This window comes from Triticum aestivum, chromosome 1B, assembly GCF_018294505.1.
Source record: "Triticum aestivum cultivar Chinese Spring chromosome 1B, IWGSC CS RefSeq v2.1, whole genome shotgun sequence".
In the NCBI taxonomy this organism is placed as follows: Eukaryota; Viridiplantae; Streptophyta; class Magnoliopsida; order Poales; family Poaceae; genus Triticum; species Triticum aestivum.
In genome coordinates this window covers 543,981,316-544,007,471 of record NC_057795.1, presented here as the reverse complement: position 1 = coordinate 544,007,471, position 26,156 = coordinate 543,981,316, and the positions used below count along the sequence as shown (strand labels likewise).

Genomic DNA, 26,156 nt, shown 5'->3' with positions numbered 1-26,156 from the left:
AGCGCGCACGTGGATCACACCATAGGGTTAGTTGTATGTTGATAGGACTATGTATCGGAGGGCAAGAGTGACAGAAGCTTCAATCTAGCATAGAAATTGATGCATACGGGATTGAAGAGGGACCAATATATCTTAATGCTATGGTTGGATTTTACCTTAATAAACATTAGTAGTTGCGGATGTTTGCTAATAGTTCCAATCATAAGTGCATAGAATTCCAAGTCAGGGATGACATGCTAGCAGTGGCCTCTCCCACATAAAACTTGTTATCGGTCTAGTAAAGTAGTCAATTGCTTAGGGACAATTTCACAACTCCTACCACCACTTTTCCACACTCGCTATACTAACTTTCTTGCTTCTTTATCTAAACAACCCCTAGTTTACATTTACGTGCTCTTTATATTCTTGCAAACCTATCAAATAACACCTACAAAGTCTTTCTACTTTCATACTTGGTCTAGGTAAAGCGAACGCTAAGCGTGCGTAGAGTTGTATCGGTAGTCGATAGAACTTGAGGGAATATTTGTTCTACCTTTAGCTCCTCGTTGGGTTCGACACTCTTTACTTATCGAAAGAGGCTACAATTGATCCCCTATACTTGTAGGTTATCAGCAGGCCCAGGAGCGGGCGTCATCCTGGATCATAGCCAGGAGGGAGGCGGTGGAGGGGGTGATCTTGTCGAAGATGATCGCATTACGGTGACGCCAGATAGACTAGACCATCAAGGCAGCAATGGTGGAGAGCCCTCGTCGTTTATCCAGAGTCGCCATAGTAAGGGCTGAGCTGAGCCAGTCTAGGAAGCCAATCTCGAGGCAGCACCAGGAGAGGATGCCATGCCAAACCATGCGTGAGAAAACGCACTCCACCAGGAGATTATGCAGGGTCTCGGCATGTTGAGAGCACAGCACACAGGCCGGCTCATGCGGTAGGCCACGCCGCAGCAGCCGGTCGGCCGTCGAGCACCTATTGATGGAGGCAAGGCAGATGAAGAACTTGACTGAGAGGGGGGCACTTGACTTCCACACGAGACGCCAGTGCGCGGACGTTGTAGATTGGTTAATAGGGCATTATAGCAGGAAGAAGCGGAGTAAACCCCGTTTTCAGTCCACTTCCATAGAATGGTGTCGGGCTCCTGGGATAACGCGATAGTCTGCAGCCGACACCAGAGCTCGAAGTACTCCAGCGCGGCCGCTGGGCCAAGGTGGCCGTGGATGTCACTAATCCACGCCCGATCGAGAAGGGCAGCATCGACAGTACGTGATCGGCGGCGCCGGCTTGGGACAAGAGCGGTGAGGCTCGGGGCGAAGTCGCTGATAGAGCAGCCCTGGAGCCATTTGTCAGTTCGGAAGCGATAAGATGTGCCATTGCCAATGGACCAAGTCGTCGAGGCGCGGAAGAACCGGAGAGCCTCAGGATAAAGAAACATTACCAAAACGAAATGAGTGGATATGGACATATTGTTTCTGTAGATGTAACTAATAATGATGGATGAAACATCTGAACAGAGAAGTTTTAATGGATGAAGAAAACAAATAATCATTGGTCTGTAATATGTAAAGGAGCAGATAAAAATCCAGGAACTAAGCTTTAGTAACAGCCGATTGGTTGTTGCTGTAGAAAGAAGATAGCTACGACATCACTCAGGTTTGAGTAGTGCATGATGTGCAGGTAGGATAGTCCGATAGTGGAAAATCAGTGGTGATCTTTCCACATTGTTACTCAAGAGCATGGCAAACGGGTGACGAACGCCAATCCATGAACACCTAAATGCAATCAAACAACATCACAAAAGTAGTGTTATATCTGACGACAGATGTTTAACCATGGCAAGTTGAACGTTTTTATAGCAATTTATGTTGATTTGGGAATGACAAATTTGGTTTGCAAACGCGGCAATTTTCTGGCATAAAATAAACTGAAGCAGATTTGCCATGCTTGCCAACTACTCCCTCCGTTCCCAAATATATCTCTTTTCAGAGATTCCAACAAGTGACTACATACGGAGCAAAATGAGTTAATCTACATTCTAAAGTATGTCTACATACATCTGTATGTTGTAGTACATTTGAAATGTCTAAAAAGACTTACATTTAGGAACAGAGGGAGTAAAATTGTTATCCTCTGCAAATATAAATGCCATAAAAAAATTTATTTGATTAGTCGTGGTTATAAATCTGACATCAGATTTAAAGTTGAGTCCTATATAAAAAGCAAAACAAAATGCCTTCAGAATTCTTCGCAAAAAAAAAATGCCTTCAGAATATGCAGAATCGTATGGTGGAGTAGTATATAAACACAAGCCCATACAGACCACGCGAATGTCGTGCATCTACAAATCGGGAGTCACTCGCACGGAAGCACACGGGTTGCACCACACGACTCCACTCCACACGAGTACAACTACATGACGCGCGATATTCGCAAAAAAAAACTATATGACGCGCGTATTATACGGCACGCGTACGCTCGTACGAACCGCGCTGCGCTCACAGCCTGGCCTCGTTGTGGCACTCCTGCCGCCGGACCTTGACGTCGGGGACGCCGATGGCGATGCGGCACGCCGACCTCCCCTGGGCGTTCCGCTTCACGAACCCGAGGAACGTCACCCGGCCCTTCACGTCCGTCCTCGCCTCGAACTCCATCTCCCCGGCGAGCACGTCGCCGAGCAGCCCCCCGATCCCGGCCGCCTCAACCACCTTGTCGGCCTGCACCATCATGCCCAGCCGCATGGTCGTTGTGCCGCGGCTCGGCACGGGGCCGGCAGGGACGACGGCGCTGCCCACGGGGGCGCCCCGGTAGAGGAGCGTCGTGGCGGCCTCGCCGTACCGGAACGAGGCCGGGTTCGGGTTGCGCACGCGCACCACGAGGAGGAAGGTGACATTGAGCTGGACGGAGACGGTGGGGAACGTCACGCGCGGGGCGGCGCCGGTGGCGTTCGCGGACAGGAGCTCCGTAGTCGGGTCCCGCGGGCGGAGGACCGCCAGCAGGACGATGGCGGCCACGGCAGCCAGGAGGAGCAGGACGAGCACGGCGAAGCTGGCACAGATGATGACGCGCCGGCGGCGGCTCTGGCGGGCTGCCGGCGCCATCTCGCCCGACCCCGACATGCCTCTCAGGCTCTAATGCTCGCGGTTGGCGTGAGTGTGGTATGGGCACAGTGAGAGGGCCGCGAAAACATACTAGTATTACACACCGAACATGTAGACGCGGCAATGTGATGCACACTCACTGACTTGTAAGAGGAGGATCCTCCCGATCTCCAAGAATCCGCTTTGGTGATTTTAACAAGCCAACCGGAGGTGTTTTATTAGTGCCAGAAAGCTGGAATCAGGGGAACCGGTGCGCCGTCGTCCCTGTCGTAGGGTTCATTCACTCAACGTCACTCAACCAAAGGCCTATAGCACACGATGATAGTACTAGGAATTCACGACACCGTGACTCATGCTCGTGTGCGAATGCTCTCTTACAAAACCATCACTCTCTACTACAGTTTCGGAAACTTAATCTGGTCATGCTCTAATTGAAAAAGGTCTGATTTTAGTCCATGCACCATCATCTATCGGCCAAATATCTCTGGTTTCTAAACTCTAAACCACGGTGTAAACTTGACCATTAACTTTTGAAACCATTTGGATTTGGTCTATCAGAGACACTATTTGACCAATGACATGGTGATGGCTTCGCACACGTGGCAACTTGTTGGTGCACAAATATAAAATAAAATAAGACAAATATAGTACTTTTTAATAAATTTGAAAAACCTATCAGAAATCATGACTGTTAGACTATGTATAGCTTCTATACCTATGTACGTATATGGTACATATTGTAACACAACCATTATATATAATAAGATAAGCCACCCCTAGAGGGTTGTGCTGGTTCCCCAAAATTTATTGTCTTACATGGTATCACGCTAGGTTACGATCGCTTCCGCTTCTAAACCCTAATACCCGCACCGCCGCCGCCGCCGCCGCCGCCGCGCCACCGATCGCGCCGCCGCCATGTCGAGCGCCGCCACCACCGGTTCCACTGCTGCGGGCTTCCTCCCGGCCTCTCTTGCGGCTCTGCTCAACCTCCCGCTCGATGCCGTCTCTGTTCCGGCTCCGATCGGGACAAGGAGCATCGGCTCCGTCTTCTCCACGCCGCCGGCGCCCTCGCTTGGGCATGACCTCGTGGTCCACACCGCGGCGCCGCCGTCTGCTGCGGACTCCGCAGGCGTCGTCCCGCCGCTCCTGCCGCAAGCGGATCACACTGCCCCGCTGGCGGGGTTGGCGGCGTCCGCCCCGGCCGCGGGCCTTGCGGCGTCCGCACCGGCCGCGAGCTTTGCGGCGCCCGCCCTGGCTGCGGTCCCGCCTCCTCCCGCATCGGCTTCGGTGCCTCCGGCTGCCTCCATGGTGTTTGCACCCCAGGCAGCCTCCTCGATGGGATTGTCTTCGCCGCCGCCGTTTCACTTCGGTCATCTCATCACCATCAAGCTCTCCGCCGACAACTACATCTTCTGGCGTGCGCAGGTTCTCCCGCTCTTGGCGAGTCACTACCTGCTAGGCTACGTCGACGGATCGCTTCCCTGCCCACCCGCGCTGGTAGACAGCGTGCACGGTCCGGTCTACAATCCGGCCCATCGCGTCTGGACGGGGCAGGACCAGGCGAACCTCTCCTCCATCCAGGGGTCGCTCTCGCCGGCAGTTGCCGGCCTTGTTGTCTTCGCGAAGACGTCTCATGAGGCCTGGACCATCCTTGAGCGCACCTTTGCAGCGCAGTCCCAGGCTCGTGTCTCTGCACTCCGTCGTCAGCTTGGAGAGTGTCAGATGCTTGACTCCACTGCCACTGAGTTCTACAACAAGGTCAAGGGCCTCGCCGACACATTGGCCTCCATTGGACAGCCCCTCACCGACTCCGAGTTCAACTCGTTTATTGTCAATGGTCTTGATGAGGAGTATGATGCCTTAGTCGAGATCATCAACGAGCGGGGCAACTCGACACCCATGCTGGCACACGAGGTTTTCTCTCGGCTCCTTCTCACTGAGCAACGGGTCGAGACTCGCCGCACCAGGGGCACTGGCTCCCTCTCGGCCAATGCCACCACCAAGGGTGGCCGCTCTTCTTCATCACCCCGGTCTCCCTTGGGGCTGCCACCGTCGCCCGCCTCGGCCCCCCACCTACTGCGACCTTACCGGGGGCTGGCGGTCCACGTGTGTGTCAGCTTTGTGGCCGCGATGGGCACTGGGCCTCCAAGTGTCATAAGCACTTCCAGCGAAGCTTCCTTGGTCTTGGCAATGACGGCAAAGATACACGCAACAATGCCCGTCAGGTCGCCATGGCTGATCGTCCCGCGCCGCAGAAGCAACAGGGACACACTCAGTCCTACTCCATCAATCCACACTGGTACATGGACTCTGGGGCGACAGAGCATCTAACCAGCGAGATGGGGAAGCTTCACACTCGTGAACCCTATCATGGCTCCGACAAGATCCACACCGCCAATGGAGCAGGTATGCACATCTCTCATATTGGTCAAGCATCTCTTCTCACTAGACATGCCAATAGGAGTCTTCAGCTTCGCAATGTTCTTCGAGTTCCATCTGTGACCCGTAATCTTCTTTCAGTTCCTAAACTCACACGTGATAATAATGTGCTTTGTGAATTTCACCCTTTTGATCTTTTTATTAAGGATCGGGGCACGAGGGACATTCTTCTTAGTGGGCGGTTGTGCCAGGGCCTCTACCGTCTGGAGCATCCTGGTGTCGCTCGTGTTTTCAGTGGAGTTCGGGTCTCTCCGTCACAGTGGCATGCTCGTCTTGGTCACCCGGCCACACGTATTGTCCGTCATATTTTGCGTCGTCATGAGCTTCCTAGTTTGTCTAGTCATAAAGATGTAGCAGTGTGTGATGCTTGTCAGCAGGGGAAGAGTCATCAACTTCCTTTTTCGGAGTCCAGTCGTGAGGTGAAACATCCTTTAGAACTTGTGTTTTCAGATGTATGGGGTCCTGCTCAGACTTCTGTCAGTGGTCATAATTACTATATCAGTTTCGTTGATGCTTATAGTCGCTTTACCTGGCTTTACCTTATTAAGCGCAAATCTGATGTGTTTGATATTTTTGTTCAATTTCAAAAACATGTTGAACATCTTCTCAAGCACAAAATTGTTCATGTCTAGTCAGACTGGGGGGGGGGGCGAGTATCGCAACCTCAACTCTTTCTTTCAGTCGCTTGGGATAGCTCATCGTTTAGCATGTCCACATACACATCAGCAGAATGGTTCAGTCGAACGTAAGCATCGTCATATTGTTGAAGCTGGTCTTACTCTTTTGGCCCATCCATCTGTTCCGTTTCGGTTTTGGAGTGATGCTTTCACCACTGCATGCTTTCTCATCAACCGTACTCCTACTCGTGTTTTAAACATGAAGACTCCCATTGAGGTTCTCCTTAATGAACAACCTGATTATACCTTTCTCAAGGTATTTGGGTGTGCTTGCTGGCCGCATCTTCGTCCATATAACAAGCGCAAGCTTGAGTTTCGTTCTAAGAAGTGTGTTTTTCTTGGCTATAGCTCTCTTCATAAAGGTTACAAATGTCTTCATGTTCCCACTAATCGTGTCTATATATCTCGGGACGTCGTGTTTGATGAGCATGTTTTTCCCTTTGCCAACCTTCCTGTGTCCACTGTCGAACCAGCATCCCTGCATTCATCCTCTGTTGCTTCTGACCAATTTGATGATGTTGCATACTCTCCTTTGCTGTTACCTAACCATGGTGCAGGAACCGGACGTGGAGCTCGTTTGGAGCTGTTGGAGGATTCACCATCATCATCGTCGTCTTCTGGTGGGCACGTCGATCGCCCTATGTTGCGTGGCATCGATTCGCGTGCCCATGCATGGTCACCCGACGAGCCCGTCGCGCCGAGCATCTCCACTGCTTGGTCCGTTTCGCCAGCGGCCGCCGAGTCGCCCGCGGCTCGGCCCGTCACGCCGTCTTCGCCTGCGGCTCGGCCCGTCACGCCGTCTTCGCCCGCGGCTCGGGTCCTCACGTCGCCTTCATCAGCGGATCGGCCCGCGACACCGGCCGCACCACGACCCACTATGCCGAGCTCGCCATCGACCCGGTCTGTGATGCCGGAGTCGCCAGCTGCTTCGTCTGCTCTGCCGGTTTCGTCGGTGGGTCGGCCTTCTTCGCCAACCGAGTCCGAGGCTATCGTGACTGGCTCCTCGTCACCGGCTGACTCGTCAACGTCGCCGTCCTCCAGCCCGTTGCAGGCTGCTCCGTCGACCTCGGTGGTTCCTGTGTCCCGACCACATACACGCAGTCGCAGTGGCATTTTCAAACCTATGGAACGTAAGGATGGTACGGTTGCTTGGTTGGCTGCTTGTTTGGCTGCTGCTGTTGCGGATCCATCTTCTGAGCCTCGCTCATATCAGGCTGCCCTGCGCATTCCACATTGGCGAGAGGCTATGGAGCAGGAGTTTCATGCTCTTCTTCGTAACAAGACATGGACTCTCGTTCCTCCACCACCACGGGTAAATGTTATTGACTCAAAATGGGTATTCAAAGTGAAGAAGCATTCGGATGGATCTATTGAGCGTTACAAAGCACGACTTGTTGCTCGCGGTTTTCGGCAGCGTCATGGTCTTGACTATGAGGACACCTTCAGTCCTGTCGTCAAGCCTACCACTATTCGGCTTCTTATCTCCATTGTTGTTTCTCGTGGTTGGTCACTTCGTCAACTTGATGTGCAGAATGCTTTTCTACATGGATTTTTGGAGGAAGAGGTTTATATGAAACAGCCGCCTGGTTTCTCTGATCCTGATCGTCCTGACTATATCTGTCGTCTTTCCAAAGCACTATATGGTTTGAAGCAAGCTCCTCGTGCCTGGCATGCCCGCCTTGCCTCTGCCCTTCGTGCTCATGGGTTTGTGCCGTCTACTGCTGACACTTTGTTATTTCTTCTACAGAAGCCAGAAGTCACTATGTATCTTTTGGTATATGTCGATGATATTATCCTTGTCAGCTCTTCTCAGTATGCTGCTGATGCTCTTGTCTGCTCTCTTGGTGCTGATTTTGCGGTCAAAGATCTTGGGAAGCTTCACTACTTTCTTGGAGTTGAGGTCACTTCTCGTGCTACTGGTCTTGTCCTTACGCAGAAGAAGTACTCCTTGGAGTTGTTATAGAGAGCTGGCATGCTGAAGTGCAAACCGACCACCACACCCATGTCGTCTACCGACAAGATAACAGCTGTTGATGGTGAGCTTTTGTCTCCTGCGGATGCCACAGAGTACAGGAGCATTGTTGGTGGACTTCAGTACTTGACGATCACGAGACCAGATATCTCTTATGCTGTTAACAGGGTTTGTCAGTATCTTCAGGCTCCCAGAGATACTCATTGGGCTGCTGTTAAACGCATTCTTCGTTATGTTCAGTTCACCCTGACATTTGGTATGCATATTCGGCCGACTTCCTCTCGGGTCCTTTCGGCCTTCTCTGATGCAGATTGGGCTGGTAGCCCAGATGACAGGCGATCCACGGGGGGTTATGCAGTATTCTTTGGCTCTAATTTGATCGCCTGGAGTGCTCGGAAACAGGCTACTGTGTCACGTAGCAGTACTGAAGCTGAGTACAAGGCTGTGGCTAATGCTACTGCAGAGATTATTTGGGTGCAGTCTTTGCTTCAGGAGTTGGGTTTGTCAACCACAGCCTCCTATTCTTTGGTGTGATAACATCGGTGCTACATACCTTTCTGCAAATCCAGTATTTCATGCCCGAATGAAACACATTGAAGTTGACTATCACTTTGTACGGGAACGTGTATCACAGAAGCAACTCCAGATCAAGTTTATCTCATCTAAGGATCAACTTGCAGACATCTTCACTAAGCCTTTACCGCTGCCACAGTTTGAGGCTTGTAGGCGCAATCTTACCCTTCTCAGTTCTTTAGAAAGTGGCTAAGATTGAGGGAGGGTGTTAGACTATGTATAGCTTCTGTACCTATGTACGTATATGGTACATATTGTAACACAACCATTATATATAATGAGATAAGCCACCCCTAGAGGGTTGTGCTGGTTCCCCAAAACTTATTGTCTTACAATGACACACCCTCTAAATAAGAAAAAATACAAATTTGATGCTTTCTAATAAATTATTACTTGCAAATCTAGGAACCATGCAAGTGAAATAGGTTCAGAAATTTTAACAAAAGGGGGAGCATGTGTATTTTTTTTAACGAATATTAGAGAAAACACACACATAATGTGCTAAAAATATGCACGTTTTCCATGATATTCCTAGAATTATTTTCCCCAGACGTTAAAAACTGAAGTTAGTTTTCTGGGAGCCCAGAGGGAAAGCGTCGCTGGCTGTTAGATCAACCTGCACGAATCTTGGCGCACAGGGGTTGCCACATCAAGTTTTGACTTTCTCCCTCCATGAACGGCTCAGCGCGACGCAATGACAAGCTAGCTACCTTCCTAATCCTCTCTCGACAGCTCCATACTGCCATACTGGTCAACATTTTTTTTTCTAAGCTTGCATTGATCTTTAAAATTTTCTTTTTCCTAAAACATTGTCATGCGCTTACATGCCAAACTCCAAGCATTTGCCATGTCTACGTGTACTATGTTTTTTCTCTATATTGCCACCATGTTTACTAACCCAAAATTAAAAGTTTTGTCTCTCTACTATTTACATGGGCATTTTTTATCATGCATGATTTTTTTGTATTGTACTAGATGCCCGCAAATTACTTTTGTATATATGATGGAAAATATTTACACACTCCATGTCAATTGTTAATTTTCTATTTTTGTACACATAGTACTTTTGGACATTTTTTTCACTTTTTAAATTTTTTGTGCAAAGGAATTGTGTTGGCCCGGGGGGCCTAGAAAGGGGCTCGCCTACGTTGGGGTTCGCACTGTCGGGCAAACGCATCGAACGAAACATTTGCTCGAGGGAAACTGGCATAGAGAACCTTTCGTTCGATACAGGTTCCATCCCAATCAGGATTTTTTGTCCAAAAGGACCCCCTGCCGAACGCTATTGCCAAACAGGACTACCTGCGGATAAAATTGTCAAAAAAGACCCCCTCACTAGTGGTGGCAGGTGCGGCAGGCGACACGTGACACCTGCCGCCACGCCAGGAGGTGGCCACCCAGGCGAACGGCAATCAGTGCAGTGCAGCGTGCCATGAAGGAGCGGGGCGGGCCAGGTGGGCCCTACCGCCACCGTGGGAGGCGGCCACCCCTGGCGCTATCCCTGGCTGGCCGACAGCCCCTGCTGCGCGTGGGCCGAGGCGCGGGCCAGGCCGCCACTGCTGCTGGCGGCATCTTTCTTTTGCATGCCCGGGAAAACGACACTGATTCCGTGACTGACGGCGCTGATTCCGATACAAACTCAGCTCATTCCGATGATTCGAAAGTTGACGCTGATAGCCTGCTTTTGGTTCTTTCGCCCGGGAATTAGTCCTGCTTTTGCTACTTTTGCCTCAGAGGATGCGACGGCACTGCGAGAATCGCTCTGGCTATTGCTTGAGCGGATGCGACGGCACTGCGGTAATCAGTCACACGATGCGGGAATCCGATGCTGCGGGAACCTGTTGTGCCGACACTACAGGGATCCTAAATTTTCCGCCTAATTTCGTCCATTCGCGCTTATTTTCTCGCCATCATTTGTCGTCTAAGCCTATTAAAGGAGACACTGAGGCTCTCGTCCTGCCATATGTTCGCGCCAACCCCTTCCCGCCAACCCTTTCCCTCCATACCCCAGTCGTTCTTTCCCGCCAGTTTCTCCTATCTACCTATAATACCCCCTTCACGCGGAGGTGAATAAGCAGCATAGTGTAGTGTAGTCAAGATGTCCCATTATCCTTTCGATCATAGTTTTCACCCTGGGATGAGCAGATGTCTTCTGAGGCTAGCCATTGATTTCAGGATGGACAATAGGATAGTTCCATGGGACGAACTCACCGGTAGTGACACCATAATGAATGAGTTGGCCCACGAATTACGTAGGTCTGGGTGGCCCGAAAGGACTTATGAGGAGGTGCATACAGAACTTCTTAGGTTGCATGAAAGGTGAAAGAAGGTAGTGGAGCCGAAGAGTGAAACTTTCAGAAGAACTGCAACAAAGAATCCATTTTTATGGACTGGAGAAAGCGAGGACGACGATGATATCTTCATGCCGCCGCTTCCGGGTTCTGCATCCTCGAAGGGCAAGAGTTCTGCATCGTCCAAGGGCAAGAGTTCCATGTCCTCGAAGGTCAAGAGTTATGCATCGTCCAAGGGCAAGAGTTCCCCGTCCTCGAAGGACAAGAGTTCTGCATCGACGGAGGATGACGATGATGCCTTCATGTAGTTTTTAAGATATGTCCTCGAAGGGCAAGAGTGTCGTGGTTCTGAACATTGGACAGAGGGACGATGTGTGAGTTTAGTGTCTTAATTTCTATAGTTTCGTGTAGCTTTATTTTGCAATCATTTGTATCTTAATTTCTGCAGTTTAGTGTAGCTTTATTTCAGTACTTAAATGTAGCTTTATGTCAATAGTATGATGTATCGTAATTTCAGTTGTACCGTGTCTTAATGAAAAAATATATAGTTTTACAATAAAAATGTGGCATTTTATTTCCCTCCACTAATTATCAAACTCGTCCAACAAGTACAACAAGCACAAACTAATAATGCAAGTACATCTGAATTTAACGGGACTGGTGCATTTGTCGGAAATATGCCCTAGAGGCAATAATAAAATGGTTATTATTATATTTCTTTGTTCATGATAATTGTCTGTTATTCATGCTATAATTGTGTTATCCGGAAATCGTAATACACGTGTGAATACATAGACCACAACATGTCCCTAGTGAGCCTCTAGTCGACTAGCTCGTTGATCGACAGATAGTCATGGTTTCCTGACTATGGACATTGAATGTCATTGATAACGGGATCACATCATTGGGAGAATGATGTGATGGACAAGACCCAATCGTAAGCATAGCTCAAAGATCGTGTAGTTCATTTAGCTAGAGCTTTTCCAAATGTCAAGTATCATTTCCTTAGACCATGAGATTGTGCAACTCCCGGATACCGTAGGAGTGCTTTGGGTGTACCAAACGTCACAACGTAACTGGGTGATTATAAAGGTACACTACGGGTATCTCCGAAAGTGTCTGTTGGGTTGGCACGAATCGAGACTGGGATTTGTCACTCCGTATGACGGAGAGGTAACTCTGGGCCCACTTGGTAATGCATCATCATAATGAGCTCAATGTGACCAAGTGTCTGGTCATGGGATCATGCATTACGGTACGAGTAAAGTGACTTGCCGGTAACGAGATTAAACGAGGTATTGGGATACCGACGATCGAATCTCGGGCATGTAACGTACCGATTGATAAAGGGAATTGTATACGGGATTGCTTGAGTCCTCGACATCGTGGTTCATCCGATGAGATCATCGAGGAGCATGTGGGAGCCAACATGGGTATCCAGATCCCGCTATTGGTTATTGACCGGAGAGGTGTCTCGGTCATGTCTGCATGTCTCCCGAACCCGTAGGGTCTACACACTTAAGGTTCCGTGACGCTAGGGTTGTAGAGATATGAGTATGCAGTAAACCGAAAGTTGTTCGGAGTCCCGGATGAGATCCTAGACGTCACGAGGAGTTCCGGAATGGTCCGGAGGTACAGAATTATATATAGGAAGTGAAGTTTCGGCCATCGGGAAAGTTTCGGGGGTTACCGATATTGTACTGGGACCACCGGAAGGGTCCCGGGGGTCCACCGGGTGGGGCCACCTATCTCGGAGGGCCCCATGGGCTGAAGTGGGAGGGGAAGTTCCCAGCCCCTGGTGGGCTGGTGCACCCCCCTTGGGCCCCCCTGCGCCTAGGGTTGGAAACCCTAGGGATGGGGGACGCCTCCACTTGCCTTGGGGGGCAAGCAACCCCCCTGGCCGCCGCCCCCCTTGGAGATCCCATCTCCTAGGGCCAGCCCCTCCCCCTAGGGGGCCTATATAAAGAGGGGGAGGGAGGGCAGCCGCACCCATGCTCTTGGCGCCTCCCTCTTCCCTTGCTACACCTCTCCCTCTCGCAGAAGCTTGGCGAAGCCCTGCCGAGATCACTGCTGCATCCACCACCACGCTGTCGTGCTGCTGGATCTTCATCAACCTCTCCTTCCCCCTTGCTGGATCAAGAAGGAGGAGACGTCTTCCTCAACCGTACGTGTGTTGAACGTGGAGGTGCCGTCCGTTCAGCGCTAGGATCTCCGGTGATTTGGATCACGACGAGTACGACTCCCTCAACCCCGTTCTCTTGAACGCTTCCGCTCGCGATCTACAAGGGTATTTAGATGCACTCCTCTCTCTCGTTGCTAGATGAACTCATAGATTGATCTTGGTGAAAGCGTAGAATTTTTTTATTTTCTGCAACGTTCCCCAACAGTGGCATCATGAGCTAGGTCTATGTGTAGTTCTCTTTGCACGAGTAGAACACAAATTTGTTGTGGGCGTAGATGCTGTCAACTTTCTTGCCACTACTAGTTTTATTTTGCTTCAGCGGTATTGTGGGATGAAGCAGCCCGGACCGACCTTACACGTACGCTTACGTGAGACAGGTTCCACCGACTGACATGCACTAGTTGCATAAGGTGGCTAGCGGGTGTCGGTCTCTCCCACTTTAGTTGGAGCGGATTCGATGAAAAGGGTCCTTATGAAGGGTAAATAGAAGTTGGCAAATCACGTTGTGGCTTTAACGTAGGTAAGAAAACGTTCTTGCTAGAACCCTATTGCAGCCACGTAAAACATGCAACAACAATTAGAGGACGTCTAACTTGTTTTTGCAGCATATGATTTGTGATTTGATATGGCCAAAAGTTGTGATGAATGATGAATGATATATATGTGACGTATGAGATCATGTTCTTGTAATAGGAATCACGACTTTCATGTCGATGAGTATGACAACCGGCAGGAGCCATAGGAGTTGTCTTAATTATTGTATGACCTGCGTGTCAATGATTTAACGCCATGTAATTACTTTACTTTATTGCTAAACCGTTAGCCATAGTAGTAGAAGTAATAGTTGGCGAGCAACTTCATGGAGACACGATGATGGAGATCATGATGATGGAGATCATGGTGTCTTGCCGGTGACGAAGATTATCATGGAGCCCCGAAGATGGAGATCAAAGGAGCAATATGATATTGGCCATATCATGTCACTATTTGATTGCATGTGATGTTTATCATGTTTTTGCATCTTGTTTACTTAGAACGACGGTAGTAAATAAGATGATCCCTCATAATGATTTCAAGAAAGTGTTCCCCCTAGCCGTGCGCCGTTGCGGAAGTTCGTTGTTTCGAAGCACCACGTGATGATCGGGTGTGATAGATTCTAACATTCACATACAACGGTGTAAGACAGATTTACACATGCATAAACACTTAGGTTAACTTGACGAGCCTAGCATACAGACATGGCCTTGGAACACATGAGACCGAAAGGTCGAACATGAGTCGTATGGAAGATACGATCAACATGGAGATGTTCACCGATGATGACTAGTCCGTCTCACATGATGATCGGACACGGCCTAGTCGACTCGGATCATGTATCACTTAGATGACTAGAGGGATGTCTAATCTGAGTGGGAGTTCATTAAATAATTTGATTAGATGAACTTAATTATCATGAACTTAGTCTAAAATCTTTACAATATGTCTTGTAGATCAAATGGCCCATGTTACCCTCAACTTCAACGTGTTCCTAGAGAAAACCAAGTTGAAAGATGATGGCAGCAACTATATGGACTGGGTCCGGAACCTGAGGATCATCCTCATAGCTGCCAAGAAAGATTATGTCCTAGAAGCACCGCTAGGTGAAGCACCCATCCCAGAGAACCAAGACGTTATGAACGCTTGGTAGTCTCGTGCTGATGATTACTCCCTCGTTCAGTGCAGCATGCTTTACAGCTTAGAACCGGGGCTCCAAAAGCATTTTGAGCAACACGGAGCATATGAGATGTTCGAAGAGCTGAAAATGGTTTTCCAAGCTCATGCCCGGGTCGAGAGATATGAAGTCTCCGACAAGTTCTTCAGCTATAAGATGGAGGAAAATAGTTCTGTCAGTGAGCACATACTCAAGATGTATGGGTTGCACAACCGCTTGACTCAGCTGGGAGTTAATCTCCCGGATGACGTGGTTATTGACAGAATCCTCGAGTCGCTTCCACCGAGCTACAAGAGCTTTGTGATGAACTTCAATATGCAGGGGATGGAAAAGACCATTCCTGAGGTATATTCAATGTTGAAATCAGCGGAGGTAGAGATCAAGAAAGAACATCAAGTGTTGATGGTGAATAAAACCACTAAGTTCAAGAAAGGCAAGGGTAAGAAGAACTTCAAGAAGGACGGCAAGGGAGTTGCCGCGCCCGGTAAGCCAGTTGCCGAGAAGAAGTCAAAGAATGGACCCAAGCCTGATACTGGGTGCTTTTATTGCAAGGGAAGTGGTCACTGGAAGTGGAACTGCCCCAAGTACTTAGCGGACAAGAAGGCCGGCAACACTAAAGGTATATGTGATATACATGTAATTGATGTGTACCTTACCAGTACTCGTAGTAGCTCCTGGGTATTTGATACCGGTGCGGTTGCTCATATTTGTAACTCAAAGCAGGAACTGCAGAATAAATGGAGACTCGTGAAGGACGACATGACGATGCGCATCAAGAATGGTTCCAAGGTCGATGTGATCGCCGTCGGCATGCTACCTCTACATTTACCTATGGGATTAGTCTTAAACCTCAATAATTGTTATTTAGTGCCAAGTTTGAGCATCAACATTGTATCTGGATCTCGTTTAATACGAGATGGCTACTCATTTAAATCCGAGAATAATGGTTGTTCTATTTATATGAGAGATATGTTTTATCGTCATGCCCCGATGGTCAATGGTTTATTCTTAATGAATCTCGAACATGATGTTACACATATTCATAGTGTGAATACCAAAAGATGTAAAGTTGATAACGATAGTCCCACATACTTGTGGCACTGCCGCCTTGGTCACATTGGTGTCAAGCGCATGAAGAAGCTCCATGCTGATGGACTTTTAGAGTCTCTCGATTATGAATCATTTGACACATGCAAACCATGACTCATGGGCAAAATGACCAAGACTCCGTTCTCCGGAACAATGGAGCAAGCAACCAACTTATTGGAAATCATACATATTGATGTGTGCGGTCCAATAAGCGTTGAGGCTCGCGGAGGATATCGTTATGTTCTCACTCTCACTGACGACTTGAGTAGATATGGGTATGTCTACTTGATGAAACACAAGTTTGAGACCTTTGAAAAGTTCAAGGAATTTCAGAATGAGGTAGAGAATCAACATGACCGAAAGATAAAGTTCCTACGATCAGATCATGGAGGAGAATATTTAAGTCACGAATTTGGTACGCACTTAAGGAAATGTGGAATCGTTTCACAACTCATGCCGCCTGGAACACCTCAGCATAACGGTGTGTCCGAACGTCGTAATCGCACTTTATTGGATATGGTGCGATCTATGATGTCTCCTACCGATTTACCGCTATCTTTTTGGGGATACGCTCTAGAGACAACTACATTCACTTTAAATAGGGCACCGTCTAAATCCGTTGAGACAACATCATATGAATTATGGTTTGGTAAGAAACCTAATCTGTTGTTTCTAAAAGTTTGGGGATGCGATGCTTATGTCAAGAAACTTCAACCTGAAAAGCTTGAACCCAAGTCGGAAAAATGGGTCTTCATAGGATACCCTAAGGAAACCATTGGGTATACCTTCTACCTCAGATCCGAAGGCAAGACCTTTGTTGCCAAGAATGGGTCCTTTCTGGAGAAAGAGTTTCTCTCGAGAGAAGTAAGTGGGAGGAAAGTGGAACTTGATGAAGTACTACCTCTTGAACCGGTGATTAGCGCAGCTCAGGAAGATGTTCCTGTGGTGCCAGCACCAACTGAAGAGGAAGTTAATGATGGTGATCAAGGTACTTTGGATCAAGTTACTACTGAACTTCATAGGTCCACAAGGACACGTTCCACACCAGAGTGGTATGGCAACCCTGTCCTGGATATCATGTTGTTAGACAACGGTGAACCTCCGAACTATGAAGAAGCGATGGCGAGCCCAGATTCTAACAAATGGCTTGAAGCCATGCAATCCGAGATAGGATCCATGTACGAAAATGAAGTATGGACTATGACAGACTTGCCCAATGATCGGCGAGCGATAGAAAACAAATGGATCTTTAAGAAGAAGACGGACGTGGATGGTAATGTTACCATCTATAAAGCTCGATTTGTCGCTAAGGGTTATCGGCAAGTTCAAGGGGTTGACTACGATGAGACATTCTCTCCCGTAGCGAAGCTAAAGTCCGTCTGAATCATGTTAGCAATTGCCGCATACTATGATTATGAGATATGGCAAATGGACGTCAAAACGGCATTCCTTAACGGTCATCTTAAGGAAGAACTGTATATGATGCAGCCGGAAGGTTTTGTCGACCCTGAGAATGCTAACAAGGTATGCAAGCTCCAGCGATCCATTTATGGGCTGGTGCAAGCATATTGGAGTTGGAACATTCGCTTTGATGAGATGATCAAAGCATTTGGGTTTATGCAGACTTATAGAGAAGCCTGCGTTTACAAGAAAGTGAGTGGGAGCGCTGTAGCATTTCTCATATTATATGTAGATGACATACTTTTGATGGGAAATGATATAAAACTCTTGGACAACATTAAGGCCTACTTGAATAAGTGTTTTTCAATGAAGGACCTTGGAGAAGCTGCTTATATATTAGGCATCAAGATCTATAGAGATAGATCGAGACGCCTCATAGGTCTTTCACAAAGCACATACCTTGATAAGATATTTAAGAAGTTCAATATGGATCAGTCTAAGAAGGGGTTCTTGCCTGTGTTGCAAGGTGTGAAATTGAGATCGGCTCAATGTCCGACCACGGCAAAAGATATGGAAGAGATGAGTGTCATCCCCTATGCCTCAGCCATAGGGTCTATTATGTATGCCATGCTGTGTACCAGACCTGATGTAAACCTTGCCGTAAGTTTGGTAGGAAGGTACCAAAGTAATCCCGGCAAGGAACACTGGACAGCGGTCAAGAATATCCTGAAGTACCTGAAAAGGACTAAGGACATGTTTCTCTTGTATGGAGGTGACGAAGAGCTCGTCGTAAAGGGTTACGTCGATGCTAGCTTCGACACAGATCTGGATGACTCTAAGTCACAAAATGGATACATGCATATTTTGAATGGTGGGGCAGTAAGCTGGTGCAGTTGCAAGCAAAGCGTCGTGGCGGGATCTACATGTGAAGCAGAGTACATGGCAGCCTCGGAGGCAGCGCATGAAGCAATCTGGGTGAAGGAGTTCATCACCGACCTAGGAGTCATACCCAATGCGTCGGGGCCGATCAAACTCTTCTATGACAACACGGGAGCTATTGCACTTGCCAAGGAGCCCAGGTTTCACAAGAAGACCAGGCACATCAAGCGTCGCTTCAACTCCATTCGTGAAAATGTTCAAGATGGAGACATAGATATTTGTAAAGTACATACGGACCTGAATGTAGCAGATCCATTGACTAAACCTCTCCCTAGGGCAAAACATGATCAACACCAGAATTCCATGGGTGTTCGATTCATCACAATGTAACTAGATGATTGACTCTAGTGCAAGTGGGAGACTGTGGGAAATATGCCCTAGAGGCAATAATAAAATGGTTATTATTATATTTCTTTGTTCATGATAATTGTCTGTTATTCATGCTATAATTGTGTTATCCGGAAATCGTAATACACGTGTGAATACATAGACCACAACATGTCCCTAGTGAGCCTCTAGTTGACTAGCTCGTTGATCGATAGATAGTCATGGTTTCCGGACTATGGACATTGGATGTCATTGATAACGGGATCACATCATTGGGACAATGATGTGATGGACAAGACCCAATCCTAAGCATAGCTCAAAGATCGTGCAGTTCGTTTAGCTAGAGCTTTTCCAAATGTCAAGTATCATTTCCTTAGACCATGAGATTGTGCAACTCCCGGATACCGTAGGAGTGCTTTGGGTGTACCAAACATCACAACGTAACTGGGTGACTATAAAGGTACACTATGGGTATCTCCGAAAGTGTCTGTTGGGTTGGCATGAATCGAGACTGGGATTTGGCACTCCGTATGACGGAGAGGTATCTTTGGGCCCACTCGGTAATGCATCATCATAATGAGCTCAATGTGACCAAGTGTCTGGTCACGGGATCATGCATTACGGTATGAGTAAAGTGACTTGCCGGTAACGAGATTAAACGAGGTATTGGGATACCGACGATCAAATCTCGGGCATGTAACGTACCTATTGACAAAGGGAATTGTATACGGGATTGCTTGAGTCCTCGACATCATAGTTCATCCGATGAGATCATCGAGGAGCATGTGGGAGCCAACATGGGTATCCAGATCCCGTTGTTGGTTATTGACCGGAGAGGCGTCTCGGTCATGTCTGCATGTCTCCCGAACCCGTAGGGTCTACACACTTAAGGTTCTATGACGCTAGGGTTGTAGAGATATGAGTATGCAGTAAACCGAAAGTTGTTCGGAGTCCCGGATGAGATCCCGAATGTTACGAGGAGTTCTGGAATGGTCCGGAGGTAAAGAATTATATATAGGAAGTGAAGTTTCGGCCATCGGGAAAGTTTTGGGGGTTACCGGTATTGTACCGGGACCACCGGAAGGGTCCCGGGGGTCCATCGGGTGGGGCCACCTATCCCGGAGGGCCCCATGGGCTGAAGTGGTAGGGGAAGTTCCCAGCCCCTGGTGGGCTGGTGCGCCCCCCTTGGGGCCCCCTGTGCCTAGGGTTGGAAACCCTAGGGGTGGGGGGCACCTCCACTTGCCTTGGGGGGCAAGCAACCCCCCTTACCGCCGCCCCTCCTTGGAGATCCCATCTCCTAGGGCCGGCGCACCCCTAGGGGGCCTATATAAAGAGGGGGAAAGGAGGGCAGCCACACCCATGCTCTTAGAGCCTCCCTCTCCCCTTGCTACACCTCTCCCTCTCACAGAAGCTTGGCGAAGCCCTGCCGAGATCACTGCTGCATCCACCACCACGCCGTCGTGCTGCTAGATCTTCATCAACCTCTCCTTCCCCCTTGCTGGATCAAGAAGGAGGAGACGTCTTCCTCAACCGTACGTGTGTTGAACGCGGAGGTGCCGTCCGTTCGGCGCTAGGATCTCCGGTGATTTGGATCACGACGAGTATGACTCCCTCAACCCCGTTCTCTTGAACGCTTCCGCTCACGATCTACAAGGGTATGTAGATGCACTCCTCTCTCTGGTTGTTAGATGAACTCATAGATTGATCTTGGTGAAAGCATAGAAATTTTTTATTTTCTGCAACGTTCCCCAACAACATTTTTATTTCAGCATACATAATGTTGCATACATAAGTCGGAAAGTCTGATACTGACATATGTAGATACAATGGGTCGCACACGTAGATAGATGAATCATTGTAGTCGACGACGGCCACCTAGCCTTCCCTTTGGACCAGAAAGCTCCAAGCGATTAGGTGGTCGAGTTACACGAAGACCGCGACCGTACTCCAGTTGATCTTCCTGTGTCTGTGACTCCTGCATAGGTGGTAGAGTCTGTAATCCTTGTTGTGAACCTGATGCGTAATTGTAGGCGTATGGTTGTTGTGACTCCTCGGGGATAAAAGATGGGCCAATGACGTCCTCTCCGAAGAATTCTGTAACTACTGCATTAACATTGTTGCCATCATCATGTGATGATCCCTGTATGCGTGTGTTGAGGCCAGGTTGGGTGTACTCATCGTCCCAATTTACATCAGATATGTCTTGCACATAGACACATTGTAAACAAAAACTATTAGAGGATAATATGTAATATCACTATAAATGCATTAAAATGTAAACATGACTACCTGATCAGATCCCTCGCCTATACTGTCTGGACATTCTACCTGGTACTGGTTTAAATCTGGGACACGAGTCTCCTCGGGCATGGAGATCCCTCGCGTGGAGAGATACGGTTGAGATCCCCCACCTTGAGTGTATGCGCCATATCCTGTGTATGCATATGGGTTTGGGGAAAGATACAACTCGGGCATCGAATCCAAGCCCATGCCATGGTCCTGCGATGTCTGCCCCTGACGAAGCAGCACCGAAGAAGAGCGATATAGTGGCAGAGATGAGTCATGTCGTGGCAATGTCGTTGTAGTACTCGGACCCTCCCCCCACTGCCCATGGCTTCTATGTGCCTCGCTCGGTCTGGACGACGGCGCTGCACTCGGTCTGGCTGACCTCGGTATTGGCATGTTGTACACTCCAGTGACAACGTCGTTGCCTCTACCACATCTCAACTTTGTTAGCACGTATTCTTTAAAACGTTTATTGAATGACTTGATATCTTGACCCCTGGCCGGCATGCTTTCCGTCGCGATATGCCCTTTGTCGTTGGTAGTTTGAAGCTGGAAAATATTTGATTGTTATTTGGTTGACATGATTATGAAATGATGGACCTGAAAAAATTACTAGTGATTACCATCTGGTCACGATAGTAAGCTGCATGCAGCTCAACAGGTCTCTGCATCTGCTCCTCGTGCGTGAGATTTGTTGGTATCGTAGCTGGTTGACCGGCCAGGCTTGTACGTGTGCTGATGCAGTATCACTGCTTGTATGCTTGAGTTGTACTTCCATCGTACAGTCTGCAAAATTATATAATAACATCAACCATTGTGATGAAAGCAGAGCATCTTCACACATTGTATGGTCATCGTACTAAAATAATGTAAATAAAATGTACCTAAGTTGATACACTATATCTGCTAGCGCTTCATTTTCCCACTTGTGTACCCATTGAATGTTGCGTTCCCTCCAATTGTAAAGACTCCAACTGTGGCCCATATTGGTTAGCTTGCAAATTATGTAACAAAGTGTGAGTTTAGTAAATTAAAAAGGACACTAACTATTTAGGGAGGTCACATCTTACTTATGGGTTTTCTCGTCGGTACATCTTGGAAAAGGTGGTGGAATCTCCTGATACAGACCGAACTGTCTCATGGCACGCTCTGGGTTGTAAGGCTCAACACACCACAAAACAATAAGTAGCAGCGAGTCAGCTAGAATGCACTATTAGTCAACATGCCTGCTGTGACGGGTCGTATATCAAAGACCATCTGTACATGCTCCTGAGTCCATGGGTTCCATGTGACTACAGACTCATCAAGTACCTCAAACTGCTGGTGGTATATAGGGTAACAATTTTTCGCAATACTTGGAGACCAATGTTTCCGTGCCTTTGTCCACCTGCTGGCCATAGTTACACTACTGCCCTCGCTACAGTCGTATGGGTGTATGGGATTTAGTATGCAAAGTCGTCCTACAGGGAGGTATTCCCAAGACCACAACTGTAGAAACTCGTAGGGGACACAAAGTAACAGAGCTTTTTTTGCGAAGGAAGTCTTTTGTGTGGCATCACACAAACCTCTATATGTATGAGATAGAATGGCAGAACCGAAGCTGTATTGTGGCTGCTCGGATAAATGTTCATCTACCATCTTCTTCACAATGTAGATGAGACCAAGGAGAAGTACGTCCCCGTGTGAATTTGGAAACATAACTCTGAGGAGCCACAACAAATACGCAAACATATGTCTTTTCCTCGTCTCAAAATCAGCGAAGCTAGAAAAATTAAGAAAGTTATCATGAAGCCAGGAGAGTGGGATGCCACGAGGGCCACCAGTACATTGTGATTCTGGCATTTTCATCCCAATATGGTCTGATATATTTTGTGCCCAAGATTTAGACACTCGTGGAGAGACTAATGGCTCACCTATAATTGGTAGAGCAAAGATCATAGAAACATCTTTCAGTGTAGGTGCAAGCTCCCCAAAATGAAAGTGAAAGGTGTGGGTTTCAGGTCTCCAACGGTCAACGAGGGATGTCAAAAGGGATGGGTCTGAACGTAACTGGTCTTCGCATGATGTGAGCCTAGCAAAAGCATGTAGTCCATAAGCGTCAAGGTGAGGAATGAAATAGTTGTGTATTGGCCAGGTTTTCTTTACGGTTCGAAGTCTAAAACTCCGAAAATCATGTTCTTTTTTTGGGTTCAAAAATAGGTGGCAACGGTGGCCGGCGTCATGGAGCCCCTCCAAAAGCACTGGCACTTCAGCCATAACCTGCACACAAACATACAAAAAATAATACAAAGAGATTCAATTTAATAAATATAAATACAATAACACAAAGAGATTCAATAATACAAAGAGATATAATTTACATTAATTAACTGAAGTTAACATCACGGGTACAATAATACAAAGAGATTCAATTTAAAATAAATATAAATTCAATAACACAAAGAGATTCAATTTAAATTAATAAAAATATAATACAAATATAAGTAGACATAGCGAGTACAGATAAATCAACATCATGCGGTGTTGTTCGCTTGATACGGGCATTCCCTACGTGAATGTCCAGGACACCTACAAACGTGGCATCGCCTTGGTTCTCACATCTGGCTATGGTCCATGTCATTGCGATCACGCCTAGACTGACGTCGTCCCTTGACGGTTCTCATCAAGTCGGCGTTCGGAACCCATTTCGGCCCATCTGGCCACAGCATATTGTAGTTCATATCAATGCCCCAGGCCCAGAACTCACCGTTCCAAGTGTTTTACAGATTGTACATGTTGAAGTACGGCGATATGTATGGCTCGATACTGATTTTTTGATCTGCAGCCGCGTGGAGCACATGACTACAAGGGTAGCCCTCAAGCTTGGGCTTGTTACACATGCACTCACAGGACGTTGGGTCGAGGGTGACAGCTTGCTTTTTTGATCCTCTCTGGTGATCCTGAACGTACTTGGCTCGCACATTGACCTCCCACTTATTCCTAAGTGCGTCCACTTACCTACAGCCATGGCTTTGGGACTTCTTTGCTTTCTCGTCCAGATGTCTTTGCATCTTCTCGGACCATGGCTTGTTCAATTCAACTTGTGCTTTAGCCACGGTAACCCTGTATGCAAAGGATGACCGGGTCCGGTTCCAAGTTTCTTCAATTAGGGTTGTGATGGGCAGGGCTCTCACCCCTTTAAGAACACCATTGTACACCTCTGACATGTTGCTGGTCATTATTCCATACCGAGCCCCGGTGTCGTGAGCTTGCGTCCACTTGTACAAATCAGGGCAATTCTTGCCGATCCACTGGCTCAAATTTATGGCCGTCCTACGACCCTCCGATCTTCTCTCTGCGGCAAGGCCGCGCACTCGATCTCACCATTGATACCTGCCCGGATGGCATTCATTTTGGCTTCAGTTTTCTGCATGCACATCCTCTTGAATAACTTGAACCAATCCTTATTCTTGAATTTGGAGTAAAAGTTTGCTGCCAAATGTCGCATGCACCACCTTCCCTCTAGATCCGGCCACCCCCACTTTTTTGACGACTCCTTGATTATGTCGAGAGCACTTAATAATCATGTGTTGCGATCAGAGATGATGCAAACACCTAAATGCTCTTTCACGACACCCATCTTCACGCAGCTCAGGAACCACAACCAGCTATCTTTGTTCTCACTCTCGACCAGTGCGTATGCAATAGGAAGAAGCTGATTTTTTGCATCTGCTGCAATTGCCACCAATAGTGTGCCCTTGTACTTTCCAATGAGAAAGGTACCATCAACTGATAATACCGGGCAACAGTGCCTGAAGGCTTGTATAGTCTGGGCGAATGCCCAGAATAAGCGGTCCAGGAATAGCTCACCCGGGTTCTTTGGGTTTGGACGTTCTCTCCGCCAAACTCCAGTCCCCCTATTAGCACTTGCTATCTGATGAAGCATTCTAGGGGCATAAGAATAGGCCTCCTCATAGGTTCCATACAAGTTCTGGAATATATTTTCCTTCGCACGCCTAGCCTTGTTGTAGCTGATAGGGAAGCCAATCTGATCTTTTGCATCTTTTTGCAAATCCCTAAGACTAATGTTGATACTTCCCTACACAATCATTTGCATCACTTGTGCCACATATCTTGTTGTCACATTGCGATGATTTGAAAGAGTCCCAGTTTGCTCACAGCTATGCTGCACTATTTTTGTGATATGCCATGACTGGCATACCCCAGGCTTCAGTCTAGCGAGAACTCTTCCACGGCAACCTTCCGTGGTGTGGATGATATGACCTTCAACTCTTTTTTATCAGACTGCTTCACTTTATGCTGGCGGTGGAGGCGATTGCATACCTATTAATTGCCTGGTAAGTAGACTTATTGTGTGGGAAAACCTGCCCAACCTCCAGGCTCCCCGCTTCTAGGCCAAAAACAGAGTGAAATTCATTTGTGATGCTCATATCCTGTAAAAACCCAGGTTGCAGTGACGCCGCGACCGCCCTTTGGGGACGAACATCTTTTTCTTCGCTTAACTCGGAAGACGCGGAAGAGTGATCGTCATCATCTAGCGCCTCCGGCAATCCCTCCACGTGTTCACTCATGTCAACGGTCGCAGACCAATATCATGTGTCATACACAGGCTGGTCGCCCATCGGTTCCGATGGGCCGGTGCTAGGGGCTGATGTGATGGCAACCTCGACCTCACCGCCCCTGCTACTGCATCTGGCAACATCAGTGACTGAAATGAACTCCACGTACACCATCGGCTGACCAAACACTGGGTTATTGGGATTGCTTGCAAACCTCATGTACGACCCCTGTGACTGATCACCTGTGACAGGCCGCAAACCCCAATGGGCAGCTGTCCCATCATTTGCTCCGTCAGCGACGTAGGCCTCCATTGTCATTTTTTCCCTGCATCCCTGGGCCAAACACTGCTCGGATGCACCTTCTGACAGCTGTGTAACCCACGTTCACCATGTCTCTAACTACAACTGTAGTCGACTCGCACAAGGACACATCCACCCCGAAAGGACCGTCGCGTAAGACGTTCCCATAGTACACTACTAAATTTTCCATAGTACCTAACCAACATACATGTTTACATTTCAAATAATTAGTAACTGAACATTTAGTAGTAGTACGATGACAACATTTACATATCATACGACTAAAATAATAATCGTATTTTTGTTACAAATATTCGTTTT

General features: G+C 47.9%; 1 protein-coding gene across 1 annotated transcript; it reads right to left on the bottom strand.

The window, feature by feature from the left end:
- Positions 1-2,232: 2,232 nt before the first annotated feature.
- Positions 2,233-3,327, bottom strand: LOC123094330 (uncharacterized). The gene has a single exon (XM_044516362.1). It carries the CDS (start codon positions 3,105-3,107, stop codon positions 2,487-2,489), a length of 621 nt encoding a protein of 206 aa, XP_044372297.1. The 5' UTR covers positions 3,108-3,327; the 3' UTR covers positions 2,233-2,486.
- Between the last annotated feature and the right edge of the window lie 22,829 nt (positions 3,328-26,156).